Source organism: Acanthisitta chloris, unplaced genomic scaffold (assembly GCF_000695815.1).
Source record: "Acanthisitta chloris isolate BGI_N310 unplaced genomic scaffold, ASM69581v1 scaffold17209, whole genome shotgun sequence".
Taxonomy (NCBI): domain Eukaryota; kingdom Metazoa; phylum Chordata; class Aves; order Passeriformes; family Acanthisittidae; genus Acanthisitta; species Acanthisitta chloris.
This window is the reverse complement of record NW_008693453.1, coordinates 1-15,972: the sequence shown is the minus strand read 5'-3', so window position 1 is coordinate 15,972 and position 15,972 is coordinate 1. Positions and strand designations below refer to the sequence as shown.

At 45.6% G+C, this 15,972-nt stretch overlaps 1 protein-coding gene across 1 annotated transcript; it reads right to left on the bottom strand.

Annotated features, from left to right (window-relative positions):
• Nucleotides 1-6,011: 6,011 nt before the first annotated feature.
• On the bottom strand, nt 6,012-6,719 carry CLDN14 (claudin 14). The gene has a single exon (XM_009083084.1). It carries the CDS (start codon nt 6,717-6,719, stop codon nt 6,012-6,014), a length of 708 nt encoding a protein of 235 aa, XP_009081332.1.
• Between the last annotated feature and the right edge of the window lie 9,253 nt (nt 6,720-15,972).

Genomic DNA, 15,972 nt, shown 5'->3' with positions numbered 1-15,972 from the left:
AGATGCTGAGGCACTGGCACAGGTTGCCCAGAGCAGCTGTGGCTGCTCCATCCCTGGGAGTGTTCCAGGCCAGGTTGGATGGGGCTTGGAGCAGCCTGGGCTGGTGGGAGGTGTCCCTGCCCATGGACAAGAACTTTAAGGTCATTTCAACCCAAACCAGTCTGTGTTACTATGCAATCAAATCACTTTACAAGACACTCTGAGGGTCTCCACTCAACACAGGCACACTTTAAGAGGCAGGAGGAGAAAACGCTACTTCCCCCCTTTTTTTACCTCTCTTTTTTCCTTTTTATGAGCTGCAGTGGAACCTGTAAAAGGCTTTTCCCTTGTGAGAACCAAGCAATTTCTGAGCTGGTGCAGCTATGAAACAAGAGAACAGGATCTGGCACCAGTGAAGGAGCTCAACTGAGTTTAAGCAAGATCTTCATTAATGTCCTTAGATCCTCAGTGTGATAAATATGGGTAAGTTTTGGTGGAGACTGGAAGAAAAATGTGTTCCTTTAGCCAAAGTAACTCTCATCCTGACATACATTTAGCTGGATTGTGATTTGAATGAATATTTAATGTAAAACATGCAACCTGCTCTAATAAGAGCACATTCATAATTTCTAGCATGTGAGTCCTGTCCAACATTCACTTGGCTTTGCTTTGGGATAGGGATAACTTAAGAAGGAAATGTTGGACTGCAGCTACTCTTGGCTGAGGCACAGAGTACAGCAGGAACAGCTGTGGGAGCCACATTCACTGCACTAAGTGAAGCTGCTAAAATCCTGACACTGCTTTGATTTTTTTTTCTTTTTAATGAAAAAGTCCAATATAGAGTTTATAACTTTTCATACAGTTATTTATTTTAGGAATAAGAGATCTGCCAAACACAGCAGGTAGTTAATACCCAATTCAGACCGAGTTTAACTAGGAAAGGAGCTATTGGCTGCATCCTTTGGGATTCTGTGATGAACCTCCAGGGAGCTGTAGGTGGCTTTTTCCACTGGCTTTCAGGTGAAACGTGAGGTGGAGTTGGCTCCCATGGATGTAGTGAAGTTTAAATCAGATGTAGCAGATAATTCAGCTCATCCTCTTCTGAAATATGCTTTTCCTTTGGCAGGGAGGATGGAGCTGCCCATGGAGCTGGGATACAGACTCAATCCCTGCCTCTGTCCTGGACACAGAGGGTGTTTCCTGGTGAAGCTGGGGAAGAATATAGAGAGTAAGTCACATGAGGAGAGGTTGAGGGAGCTGGGAGAGCTCAGCCTGGAGAAGAGGAGGCTCAGGGGAGACCTTATCACCCTCTACAGATCCCTGACAGGAGGTTGCCAGACACCTCTAGAGCAGTGCCTGTACAGACACTGATCCTCTCCTTGCAGTGTTATTTTCTCTCCAACTGCAGAATATCCCATCTAACCGTACTCTCACAGTGGAAAGCCATTCCCTGTGTCCTGTCCCTCCATCTCTTGTCAATAGTCTCTCTCCATCTTTCCTGTAGCTCCTTCAGGCACTGAAGGCCACAATGAGGTCACCTCATAGCTTCTCTTCTCCAGTCTGAACAACCCCAAATGCTTCCCATCTGCCTCAAAATCCACCTGTTGTCGAAATACTGAAAGCATCATCAATTCTTTGCACCAGCAATTGAGTTCTAACTGTTTTCCAAGGCTGATTAATACTTCCTTGACTTTTTCTCTCCCCTGTTTTCCATGGAACAAGCTCTTAGCCCTCTAAGATGTGACCAGATAAAGCAAACAGGCAGCTCCCTGCAGAGTGCAAGTGTGGGATTGCCTGGCAGTGTGGCCTTTCCTCACACATCAGCCCTGAGAGCAGTGAGATGAAGATCCCATGCATTAGCAAGGCAGCCTAATTGAGCTGGAATTGCTTGGGAAGTGGTGATAGCCATATGGATTCAAGGGCACATACCCCCATTAGGGTGTGGGGATCAATACCAGTGATTAGGACAATTTAAAACTAAACTGGAGTGTCCTTGACTGGAGTGGAAGGGAGAAGTCCCCCACACATCCCATGGCTGCTTAATACCAAACACTTTGTGAAATGGCCACCAGTGGCCTTTCCTTGCTGTCCCTCCTGTGGGGACAAAACTCCCCTGACTTTGATTCTCTTTGCTCTGGAGGCCTTTTAGTTAAAAGCTCTCTAATAGATTTGGGAGTATTGACAAGAATAACAAGCTTATGTGTGAAATTCTGACCTCAAGAAAGTCAATCAAGCCAGAATTTCACCATTTTATACCCCCGCACACAGATCTGAAGTATATACATATGCTCTTAACAGATCAAATCTGAGCATTGATTCACTCTTTTTATTCACTCTGCTTGCTAACACTTTGCTTACCAAAGATCTTTTAGGTGGGAGCTAATGAAATTCATGTGCTTAAAGCAGAAAATAAAATTAACAAGCTTTTCCCCCAGGAAAAAGGGAGGGAGGGAAGGGAGGTATATCCCTCCTTTCTCCTCTTTAGAGCATTTTAAGCCCATTCAAATGGAGTTCATGGAGAACTGTCTAACACACTGCAGGTTTCTCAGGGAAGGGAACGCCTCATCTAGATCTACTGTGAAGAAAGGGGTAAAACCACTTCAGTTGAGCTACTCTGCTTTATGCTTGGGCAGGATAAACCTCATTATGTTTAAACATGTCATGGGCACAAAAATTGGAGAGGATGCTCTGAATTAAATTGGGGATCACCAGGACCCATTTAGTGGTAAGAATAGGAAATGTGGATAAAAAGAACACATGGGCTGAGCCTATATGGAAAATTTTTAAGGTAACAAGTGGAAAGGGACATATTTCTCACCCTGCACAGCAGGTTAAGGCAGCCAAGGAAGAGAAACCTCTACCCTTGCCCATCATTCCTCCAGGCACAAACCATCTTCACACTGACAGAGCTTTTGGTTAGGTATTAGGGAGAAATTGCTCCCTGTGAGGTGCTGAGGCACTGGCACAGGTTGCCCAGAGCAGCTGTGGCTGCTCCATCCCTGGGAGTGTTCCAGGCCAGGTTGGATGGGGCTTGGAGCAGCCTGGGCTGGTGGGAGAAGAAAGAAGAAAGAAGATGGAAGAAAGAAGAAAAAGGAAAGGAAAGGAAAGGAAAGGAAAGGAAAGGAAAGGAAAGGAAAGGAAAGGAAAGGAAAGGAAAGGAAAGGAAAGGAAAGGAAAGGAAAGGAAAGGAAAGGAAAGGAAAGGAAAGGAAAGGAAAGGAAAGGAAAGGAAAGGAAAGGAAAGGAAAGGAAAGGAAAGGAAAGGAAAAAGGAAGAAAGAAACCAGACATTTCTGCCACTTTTAGCTAAGAACAAGATCCACTTGTTCACAAACCCCTGTGAAAGAAACCATTTCCCTCTCTTTATTGACATCCAAGCGCTTCCAGGTATTTTTGCCAGGACTTTGCAAACCTTTCTTACTCCTGTCACACATCCTGCTTGGCTGGGACTCTGTGCAGTAAGAATAGCACTATACATGGGTATTCCCACAGCACAAAACCTCTTGGCAAGTGAGTTCATTTATCAGCCTGTAGCAAACACACCACCTAATGACACACCAACCCATTTCCTGCACTTGGCCTTGTGCTCCAGCATTCATGGCTGTCCAAGGGCCTTGTCCAGGTTGATATCTAATCATTTGGTGAGATCTACTGCAATGTAAATACAGGAAAACCCTATGTAATTAACCACCTTGTTGGGCTAAATTTGGTCCTGAAAAGGCATCCCAGAAAATCTGTAATGGACTATGAACAGTTTGTGTCCATCCTCTACAAGAAGCCATTGTGAAAGCAGTTTCTGTCCATTCCTTGCACCTCAGACTCTGCTATTAAGGTTTTTGCTGCCTCAGTGAAGTTTCTCTAATGATTTCTTTCCACATCAAATGTAATAGATAAAGTTAATAAAACATGAGTTTCTGATCAGCTGTTATTGATCAGTCATGGAATCATAGAGTTATGGAATCATAGATTTATGGGATCATAGAGTTATAGAATCATAGAATCATGGAATGGTTTGGGTTGGAAGGACCTTCAAGATCATCCAGTTCCACCCCTTGCCCTGGGCAGGGACACCTCCCACCAGCCCAGGCTGCTCCAGCCTGGCCTGGAACACTCCCAGGGATGGAGCAACCACAGCTGCTCTGGGCAACCTGTGCCAGTGCCTCAGCACCTCACAGGGAGCAATTCCTCCCTAATATCAAATCTAACCCTATCCTTGTCCATCTTAAATCCATTCCCCCTTGTCCTGTCACTGCACCACCAGGAACCACCAAAGCCTCATCCCAGATCCTTTTTATTCCTGTTGGTCTCAGCAAATCACTTAGAAATGCCATTTTGTTATTCCAAACTGGTTCTGATGTTAACTTCCATCAATGCAGAAAAACTCTGTCACAATTCCAATCAGCCTGAAACCAATGGCAAAGGTGATCAGCCACAAACAGGAAAGTTCAGAGTGAAACCAGGGGCAATGCTGGAAAGCTCCAAGCTCTGTAGGTGCTACAAGGTGATAGGATAATTGCCAACACTCTTTTTGCCAAAGAGTAGTTGCTTCACAGGTCTTGGAATTGTTGGGGGTTTTTTCAGTGTGTTGTTCCATATTTTCCCCTGGGGAGACCCAAAACATTCTGAGGTTAACAGGAATGTGTGCTTTTCTTTTTAGTGGTGGTTTTATACCATATAGTATGTGTTGCCTGGGACTTTCACTGTAAGGTGAAGTGGAGAGGGCTGAGCTTTTTGTTCACTGTTTGGATGTTTAATTGTCTGCACACACTGTGGAATGATGGAATTTTGCAAGCATTTCAGAAGGAAAGGTTTTGATTTGATACTCCTGTCAGGCAATGGTCATAATGCATGAGAGGAATGGAGATTCCCTTGTGTGCCAAATCTTGGCTGGATGGAAGTTCCTCAAACGCCTCTGGAGGAGATGGAAATATCCTTGTAACTCTAATGAACCTTCAGGCAACAATTAGCAGGACTGAGCTTAAGAAATGAGTACTTTTCATTGTGTAGGATTTGGGAATAGGATCCTAGAAACTGTTTTCCAATCTCTATAATGCATATATTGCACAGGATGCTAAATGTGCTCAGAAGTTAAATACCTACTCAGTGACAAATCCTGATATTTTGTCCCTTTAATTTTTTAAACAAATGTTTAACACCAACTGTCTAGTTTAGTTCTATCCCTGACGTTTGCAAAACACCGAGTTCTGACCCACTGAGATGGTTTATTTCCCTTGTGCTGCATTTCAAAAATGCCCTGAAATTTTATTTTGAGAAGGTCAAAACATTGTAGTAAGACTTAAAATATTGGCCAGAACAGCCTGTCAAATACATGTCAGAATGCTATTGAAGTACACATTTCAAGGAGCTATAAAAAAACCAAACAGAAAGGTAAGTCAAAGCAAAATTAATACCTTGTCATAATGAGACATTCATGAGTTAGGGAAAGGAGAAACCCAGCAGGGAATCAGTGCTGAAAATCACTGTCTCTCCCATGAAGTCCCAGGTTTTAGGCAAAACTGTTGGAACACGGTTCAAACAACAAGTTGTGGCCAGTTCTGCTTCAGTGCTGGGCACGAGCTACAAAACAAATCATTACTGTGAGCAAAACTGCCCTGGAACTACCTGCAGAACTCAAGGGAAACAGCTTTGTGCTGCCTCAGGAATATCACAGCCTCCTTTATATTCCTTTCCCAAGGTGGTTTTTTTGCAGCCAGCAGCTTTGTGTTCACATCCTTTCCTTCTCCAGAAAGAATGGAATGTGCTGCCCAGGGAGGTGGTGGATTCACCATCCCTGGAGGTTTTCAAGCTGAGACTGATGTGGCACTTAGTGCCATGGTCTAGTGACCACGGTAGGGTTGGACTCGATGATCTTGGAGGTCTTTTCCAACCAGGTTGATTCTCTGATTTTATGAAAGAAAGGAAGAAAGGCACAATGGCAAACTTTGTTGCAGAACCCTTAGAAATTCAGAGTTATCTCCGCTTGGCTTTTCTGCCGTGCGCAGAAATCCTGGAGCAGCTGCAAATTCGCGGGAACTCACACGTAGTCGCTCAGTCTGTAGCCGCTGTGGGAAGCAGATGTCATGGAGGAAGGATGGTTTCCCTTGTAGGCAGCTGGTGGTCTGTAGGAGGGGGCAGTCCTCATGCTCCCAGGTGGAGGCGCGTACGGCGCCTCATCCTCGCAGCATGGGCCAGACGTGCACAGCAGAGCCCCACCCAGGATGGACAGAGAAGCTGAGACAAAGCCAAGGTAAAGAGCTTGCCCTAGCTCGTACTTCATCCCACTGGGCAGCGCAGGGTTGTAGAAATCCATCACGACATCGTTCGTGGTCCAAGACACGGGGACAAGGCAAAGAAACCCAGCCAGGATGAAGACGACGCCCCCGGAGACGGCGATGGAGACTTTGGCAGGACTCCCCTTGGCACACTCCGTGCACTGCATGCCAATGACTGCGAGCACACCTGCCAGCACAGAGAGCACACAGGAGGTGACCATCATGGCCCTGGCAGCTCGGAGGTGAGGGGGCAGTGCCAGCTGGGAGCGGTGAGCCTGGCACTGGTAGACGCCGGTGCTGTGCCAGACACACTCCATCCACAGCCCCTTGATATAGGCCACAGCTGTGATAATATTGGTGCCTACGTGTGCTGTTCGCCACCAGTGCGGCAGGATAGTCGCAATTAACGTCCCGATTAGGCCGAGCAAACTCAGGGAGAAGCCAAGTAACTCAAGGGCTGAGTTTGCCATGTTACTGTTTGCCCTTCATAAGGCACCTCCGCTCGAATTCCTTCAGGAAACACTGGCTTTGCTTGGAAGATGTGCAGCTGTTTTTCTTTGGCACCTCCTGCTCTCCTAATAAAAGGGAATTGAGGGAAAAAGGAGTTAATTAGTACCCAAATGCATTGCCTCTCCAGCCAGTAAGGTGCATTCCAAGCGTGGTTAGTGTGGTGATTAGCATAATTAGTGCTGTTAATCCTGCTCTTGTGGGAATAATGGCAAAGCAACTTCCCTCTTCCCTTACACAAACAGCCTCCTGCTGCCCACTGGGAAGAGAACTCAAGACAATTTATGAAACGGGGGAAAAAAATATTTTAAAAGCAAATATTCCTCTTCCCAGCAGGTTCCTCAAAAAAAACCCAAAAAACCCAAACAGGATTTCCTTCCTAAAGCAGAGAATTAGCTAGTGTTAACACTTGGAATGAGGGAGATCTATCAAATAGGGAACTGCAAGTTGCTTTGCACGATGAAAACATTCCCAGAAGGTCATGGCAGGACTAGGAAAACAACACACGTGTATTTGCTCAAAGTAGGAAGCAAAGGGAGTGATTTAAAAGCTGTGGAAGAGGAGAACAAGTATTGGATTAAAGTCTCTTTCCTGACTTGCCAGAGTTCCTTGAGGTTGGGTTTTAACAAAGCAACTCAAAGGGGAATCATTTTCATTAGTGTCTGTGCAGTTTCAGCTTATGATTTTGGGTTGTGGGTGAGACCAGATGTGCATCATGGAGCTTCTGCGGGGCAACACCTTCACAGATTGGTCCTGCATAAATCCAGGCTGCAAAGCAAGGAACAGTAACTCTTCCTTCAGTATAAATCCAGATTCAGTGGCCTTTCCCAGTGGCTTCCTGGCAAGGTCTGTTCTGCATCATGCATGATGTGTGTGGGCAGAAACCTGAGAGTTTCATATATGAAAGAACTGTTGCATCAAAATCCAGCTTGGAATTCAAAAACAGAAACAAGTTTAGGCTCCAATTCTGCCAAGACTTATGTATGTGCTGAGCTCCTGTTTGTAGAAGAAAGCCTAAGTGTTTCACAGTTTCATAGGAGGTTAAGGGGTTGGAATGGACCTCACATCTATTCCCAATCCCCTGCCAGGAAGTCATAATGTATTAATGCTTAAAGAAAAATAAGGTGTTTGTTGAAGTAGTTTTGCCTCATTTGCAAGTAGCAAGACAAGTGCAGAGAGTTTTATGTTAAAAAATCGTTGTTCCAGGTAGATGTCACAGGATCTCTCTGCATTTTGCCAGGGAAGCTCAGGCTGCAGATTTCTCTCAGCTGTCACAGAGTGTTGGGATATCACACCATTGTAGAATCATCAAGGTTGGAGGAGACCTCTAAGATCATCAAGTCCAACCATTAACCTGTCACTACTGTAAAATATGACAGGCCACAGGTTAGGCCCCAGCACAGCACAGAGGAACACAACAAAAATAAGCAAATGGTTCTCTTTAGCAGTACTGGAGATGCTTTATTTCTGTTCCCACCATGAGCAGGATCTCCAGAAGTCCTCAATGGTTGTTTGCCTTCCAGATTCTTTGGGTTTGGTTTATATCAAAGAGTCACAGAATATTCAGAGTTGGAAGGGACCCACAAGGATCATCCAGTCCAACTCTTGCCCAGGACACCCCAACAATGCATTATGAGCCTGAGAGCAGTTCCAGTGCCCAAACACCTCTGGGGGAAGAACCTTCTCCTGATATCCAACCTAACCCTCCCCTGACACAGCTCCATCTGATCCCTCATGTCCTGTCCCTGTCACAGGTCACACAGATCAGAGCTGTCCCTGGAGTTCCCTCTGTGAGGAAGTTGTATACAGCAGTGAGGTCTGACCACAGTCTCCTCCAGCTGAACAGACCAAGTGCCCTCAGCCTCTCAAGTCTTCCCGTCAAGGCCCTTCTTTAATATATTAAACATTAGGAAAAATCAGCAGTATTTTCCCTCTTACTGTTTGTTTCCTGTGAGAGACCTGGTTGGATCTAAGCATATCACACATCTTAGAGACATTATCCTGGTCACACTCCTCCAGGATCAGGGAGATATAGACATGACTTTGGGGCACAGCAGGATGATGAGGGACCTACCCAGGTCACACAATGGAAATGGAGCTCAGGTCTCCTGTGTCCCTAGCACCACCTCTCACATCCCTGGTCTCTGCCTGGTCTGAAAATCCCTCACTCCCTCAGTACTTTTCCCTGTTCATGTCTGCAGATGAGCATGACCTGAGATTATACTCTCCAATTACTCATCCCACACATGATATCCATCTATTTCCCCCTGTTCAGCGCAGAGCTCCAGGTGACTCTTGCATGGTTGCAAACAGCCTCTCAAGGTCAGGCACGATTCCTTGCAGCTAATCCTGGGGAGAACAGGATATAAAAGGTACATGTGATTTACACCACCAGCCAGGGGAAAGGGACCCCCAATTTAATGGAGGTCAGAACACTCTGGGACTTGGCAGCAGCTAATTTTAGATGTCATTAAGGTGTTATTTTTAAACACCAGCCATTAAAGCTTTCTAATTTAAGCACCCAGTGTTAATTAGCCTCACTTGCTCAGCGTCATGTTTTCCATGTACCTTTCCCAGCAGGTGCCCCTGGTGCTCTGTGACACTTTCCCTGCTGCAGAGCAGCATTCCCTTCCTTTGCAAGTGGCAGAACCAACAGTAACCTAACACATTTATCTGCAAGAACATCAACAGCTGTGTGAAAATGTCTCACCTTACAGCTTTGCTCCCAATGGGTTAAGAGAGGAACATGACCTCCACAGCAGGATCAGGTGAAAGGCTGGTTGGGTGTTTCTGGAGGGCTGACCTAGTCAAACACAGAGTCAAAAATAAGTCTTTTTTTTTTCTGCATGGATTGTATTTGTTAGTATTTTATAGAAAGTGAGAAAACTTTACTTTCACACTTGGGGGTTGTCAAAATAGTGACAGGACCTGGGGAAATGGCCTCAAGCTGTGCCTGGGGAGGTTCAGGTTGGACATCAGGAAGAATTTCTTCATGGAAGGGGTTGTTAAGCATTGGAATGTGCTGTCCAGGGAGGTTGTGGAGTCACCATCCCTGGAGGTGTTTAAGAAACAACTGAACATGGCACACAGTGCTCTGGTCCAGTGGTGATTGGTCAAAGATTAGACTTGAAAGTCTTGGAGGTCTTTTCCAACCTTAATCATAGAATCATCAAGGTTGGAGGAGACCTCTAAGATCATCAAGTCCAACCATTAACCTGTCACTGCTGTAACCCCTAAACCCTAAACCAGATCCTCCAGTGCCACATCCAGACACCTCTGAAACACCTCTAGGGATGGTGACTCTACCACTCCCTGGGTAATATCCCAGTGCTGAACACCACAACAGGGAAAACATTTCTCCTCACATCCAATCTGACTCTGCCCTGGCTCAGCTCAAGGCCATTCCCTCTAGTCCTCTCCCTGCAGCCATGGCAGGACACACATCCCCCACCTCTCTCCAACCCTGGCAGGAGTTGGGAAGAGCCAGGAGGTCACCCCTGAGCCTCTTCTCCAGGCTGACCAAGCCCAACTCCCTCAGTCCTTCCTCATAGAACATGATTCTATGAAGCAGACCCAGCCCTTGTGGGGCAGTGAGTTGGCAGCTGTCTGGGGTGAAAAAACACTGAGAAAATAAGAGCCAGTGTCCATGTTTAGCCTTCATGAGCTCCAAAGCCCATCAAAGCCCTGAGTGATTTCAGAATGATGTGACAATTTGTGAAGAGCAGCTGTGAAACTTGAATTCCCTTGCTCTGCCAGCTCATGCCAGCTTCATTTTTTATGAGCACAGGGGCTGGCAAAGCAACTTTTCCATACAAACTGATTTTGCCTAATGCCTGTCTTGTCCAGGAACAGCCATAGCTGGGCTAAATCCTTGGTGGTGCTTTGCACTGGGCTGTCTCACAGCTGCATTAGCCTTGGGAGACATTGGCTCCAGGGTAAGCCCCAAATCACCAGCAGAAACTGATGTCACTAAGCTGGGTATTTCCCCAGGATTAAACAACAGATGCAGGTTTTACTGCTGTCTCTTTCATTGGTTCTCATTTTACTCTTTCACTCTTATCCTTCTCTTTCTGCTCTTTCCAAGCTCCTTTTTCTCCAGACCTGTGAAGTGCTGCTTCCCATGTGGACTGTGCCTGTGGTGCCTTTCATCCCTTGGGCTGCAGGAGGTTCTGCCAATGGATTTTAATCCAGTAATGTTGGTATTTTTCTGACCAACCGATGATTTAACTTCGGCCCTTCTAATTCTGCACCAATTCTCTCCAAGAGCAGAAAAAATCCATTTCAACCTCTGCACTGGGAGTGCAAAGTGATGTGATGTCCTTCACTGGTATCCTTACCAGCTGCAGAACAAAGCACCTCAGGTGAACCAGACCCTTAATTATACACTCATTTTACTTGATTCATTCACTTTCCTTGATTAATCCCACACAGCCTGATTAATCAAGCCTAGGCACATGTTTAAGTGCCAGAGGTTTAAGCTGTGCTCAGGTGGTAGGTTCACCAGACAGGTGGGTGAGGTTGCACACACGGACATTGTAAGCTCAGTTGTTTTGACTTCCCAGACCTTCTCATTTCTCACAAATGTTCTTAGGGAAAACAAAATAAAGATTGACTGGTAAGAAGAGATCCCTCCTTGGATGTGGATGGGAGTGGGTAGATCTGAGGGGAAACCAGTCCTGCCTGGCTCGCAGCAAAATTCTTCTCTATTTCCCTCCCTCTTCAAGTTTTCTAAAGGAGAGATTAGGAAGTCAATAAAAGTTGGAAGGGCACATTGTAACCAACCCTGATCCTATACCTCCTCCCACCCCCTGGCTGTGAAACAAGTCCTCACACACGGATCAGGGCAGTGCAGCTGCTGCTCTGCCAGATGTGCAGGAGGAGCCTTAACCCTCCTCAGATCCGTGAAGCCTCCGGGACCTTCCCTGGGTGGCACTGGTGGGTTGTAACTGACCTTGCACCACCTCATTATTCCCTTCTGCATGGACATGATCCCAGCTTGATCCCAGGCCTCAGGGACAAGGACTGCAACAAGAAGCAGTTTACATGGCTTCAATAGGCACTGACAGGGTCAAGGGATAAATGAACACTAACTAAAAATTCTATATATGTCTATATGGCCAAACTTTTACTTGCAGATATTTCTGAAGTTGTTCCTCTGGTCTAGACCTTTTAGGAGTCCAATGATTTCAAGCAGTTTGTGTTTTGGATGATCAGCTTGAGAAACCTTCAAACACTCAACTCTACCCTACAGTAGTCAGAAGTCAGCTTGAAGAACTGGGAAGCTTCAAATCATTTGTCACATCTCTACTGTCTCTCGATGTTCTCCTCTAAAATCTGGGGTATGGAAAAAAAAAACAGAAAGGATGAAATTGTTTGATGGTGATTATAAAATGATTGGTGTGTTCAGAGAGAGGGATATAAGCACAGAGCTGTTTGGTTAGCGTGTGAACAAAAGCTCTTGCAGCTCCCATCAGCTCATTTTTCACTCCATGCAGCCAAAGTTATTAGCTTTGAATGATAATAAACATCCACTACAGTACAACATAGAGCAGGGGATGATGACTGGTACAGCTGTAAAGTTCTCTGCATGCAATGAGGTGACCTAATCCTGCCCTTCATTTACAGTATTCATGTCTTCAAAGAGCCTTGTGGTAAATACCCAAAATAATGGGCTCTTTTCTCACATGTTGAGTGTGGCTAGGGAATAAATTCTGCTGGAGTTGTTAGCACCTGTCTGGGTAATCTTCGTTTGGATCTGTCTGCAAAGGCAGAAACACTCTGAAGTGCTGTACATGTACATGATAATACAACATCTTTTTCCTTTAGGGCTCATCCCTTACTTGGTCTGGAGTAATGGACCATAATCAGGGAAATTAATTATTCCTGAAGCTCCTGGGGAGTGTTGGGCAAATCACAGATATCATATTTAATTTTCAGGGGGTAGCAAACATGACAAGCATAGGAATTAAGAAATTCAGGGGCAGATGGGGCAAAGTGATGTGGTGTGAAACAGTCAGAGCCATGAAATAATCAGAGCTATGAAATACTCAGTGCCATGAAGTTCTCAGAGCTGTGAAACACTCAGAGCTATGAAATACTCAGTGCTGTGAAATACTCAGTGCCATTCAGTGCTGTGAAAATCAGGTAAGTGGTTCCACTGACCAAACTCTAGACCTTAGGTGACATTTCTGATCATTTTGGTATTTCTTCTTCATTCACAAAAAGGAAATAATTCCAATTGAGGGTGAATTCATCAGTGTCTGAAATAGAGATGTTTTACAGTGAGACCACAAAGTATTGCTCTAAATTTCATGGTTTTCTTCTCTACAGGGGAAAGGCAAGATAAGAGTTGATCTGAGTAGTTACACATGGGATTGGGGTGCAAATTAGTGAAAAGAAAAAAAGAGATATGGGAACAAAAACTCTTAATTATTTGTGTACCAGGACCTTTTTCCTTCCAGAATAAGAGCAGCCAAATCGACCTCAGAAAGTCTCCCCTTAGCCTCCTGCTGGAAACAGCCATATCCAGTTTGGGAACATGATCTGCTGGAGCCAGGGGAAGTCTGTGCGTAGGCTGAGCTTTTATCAGCCCCTGAGATGAAAAGGGAAGGGGGGGCAGAAACATCTGCAGAAGGAGTTGCAGTGGGAATGACGCAGAACTTACGGTGGGCTCGGAGCCCTGGGGGATTCCTGTCTGCAAGTGGGAGCTGGCAAAGGAACCACTGCCCAGGCAGATTGCAAACAGCCTAAGAGCTAAAGCACAGATTTTATTACACAGGAATGACAGGAGATGATGGAGCTGGGTTAGCTCTGAGGTCAGAAACCTTTGGGTCGGGTCTTCAGCTCACAAATCCATGCAGTCACTCAGTGAAGGGAGTGGAGGTTCACCAGTTTACACCAACACAGGATTTGGCTTCTGGGAGCTTGTGAGGCAAAGTTTGGAGCTCTGTCCCCTCCATTCAAAGCCAGGTTGGATGAGGTCTTGAGCAACCTGGTCTAAGTGGGGAGATGTCCCTGCCCAGGGCATGGGGTTGGGACTAGATGACCTGTAAGATCCATTCCAACCCCTTAATTCTATGATTCACATGTGCACTTTGCTGGCTACCTATTGTCTCTGAGCTATTATAACTTCTGACCTTGTTCTTGTTGAGCTTTCCCAGCCTGCTACTTGCTCTAGTGTTTCCCTCCAGCTTATTCTTGGATGCTGTTGCCCATTCCCTTTTTAAATGTCTCAAGACTTGGAGTTCCAACATTTCCTGTGGCTCCACAGTCTGCTACACTTCACAGTTTGGAAATACACCCTGAGAGCCAAACCAAACCCTCATGCTCCTTCTCCCAGCCATATTTCCTTGAATCAGCCTAAACAAACTGCCTTGTTAATGTGGATACTCTGCAAATATCTCCAGAGAAGGATCATAGCTTTTTGATTATCCATGTCTCACCTGGACTCACTCCCTCTTCCCCTTCTACTTCACTCTCATGCTATTTACATTACTTAATAGTGCTTAAAAGACTTTTCAGCCCAATTTCATTCCACCTTTGTTGCAGGGCTATGTGTGGGTTGTGCTTTATGTTGGTTTTGCCCCTTTACCCCTTACATAAATAGGTCTCAGTCTAGCACTGATCCACTCATGGCATAATCCTCATCTTCATCACTCCTGGTCAGTGCTATCCAATGGTGCAGGTGCTTTCAGAAGCTTCTTCCAGATATTTCAACCATTTCTTTGAAGACTAAAAGAGAATTTACCAAGTTGCCAGTGGCATAACCTGCTAGGGCTCTGCACCCTCTGTTAACCTCTCACTCCCAGGATTGCTGATGGCTTTCCAGAGGCAGTGGCTGGCAGCACAGCCAGTCCTCCCCTCCCAACCCTCTGCCTCCAGGCTCAGTCCTGGGGGTGTCGGCAGTCCCACGGAGAGGCTGGTGCTCTCTCATGGAAAGATCTAAGGGGGAAAATATGCACCACAGCAAAACCTGAAACAAGATCTGGGCTGCCATGCTGTACTCAGCAGGCACAAGGGGAGGGAGGAGGGGGTAGGGGAAGGCCATTTGTTGGATTCAAACTAAGCTGCCTGGAGTCAGTGGAACATCTCCCCATGATTTCCATGTGCATGGACTCAGGTCACCCTTTGCCTCTCACTTCTGCCCCCATTTCAGCCTGATAAGCTTTCATCCTGCCTGCACAGATTTGCAGTCCTCTCACAGTTATTATTTGAATGGTTTGCCTCTTTTTGGCCTCATGTTTCCACTGGGAAGATACTCCCAGACACCATAATAGGTGATCTCTGAGCAGCACATCCTGTATCACAGAATCATTTAGGTTGGAAAAGACCTCCAAGATCATCGATTCCAACCTGTGACCCATCACCACTTGTCAGCTGGACCAGAGCACTAAGTACCATGTCCAGTCATTCCTGGAACACCTCCAGGGATGGTGACTCCATCACCAACCTGGGCAGCCCCTTCAAATGTTTAACACCCCTTTCCATGCAGAACTTCCTCCTGAATGTATATATGCCTGTGTGTGAGATTTTCCCCTCACCTTTGATATTTTCCTTTGTCTTTCAGGACAACTTCAGAAGAAATGATGCTCTGGGCCACAAACTCATTCATCTTTCCTGTAGCTCTCAGAGAGTGCCATAATTATTTAACTTCCTGAGACTTTCACACTCTTACAACTCTCATAAAGCAGTTCTTTACCTCTTGCTATTTTCTCCCCAGCTGTGATGATTTAATCTAGCCTGGGGTTTGAAAGGCTCAGCCAGGAAAATCCCAGGGTGCAATACAGCTCATTTATAAGGATCAGTGTTTCTGCTCTACCAAGCTTGCACTGGGCTCCACATCTGCCTTATCTAAACACTCCCATCACACTGCATTTAGCTTTTCATGGTAAGTTAAACCACGACACAGAGCTTTGAGAGAGTCACACATCTGGCTTGGAAATATCATTCTGTGCTTTAAACATTTTGGGGGACAGCTCTGTGTTACTCATTCAGGTAGAGCACATTGGTTTGGGGAGGTTGAGTTCTCTTGCCAGCAAGGGGGAAACACTGTGGTTTCTTCACCACAGAAGTTCTTACCCCTAAAGATTAAGTCAGTTCCTTAACTACATAAATCAGAGCATTTCATAAGCATCACAAAATTATTCTGATGTGAACATAACACAGGTGAAATTCCCATTCATATTTGTTGGTGACATGGACAGTGCACTGAGTGCA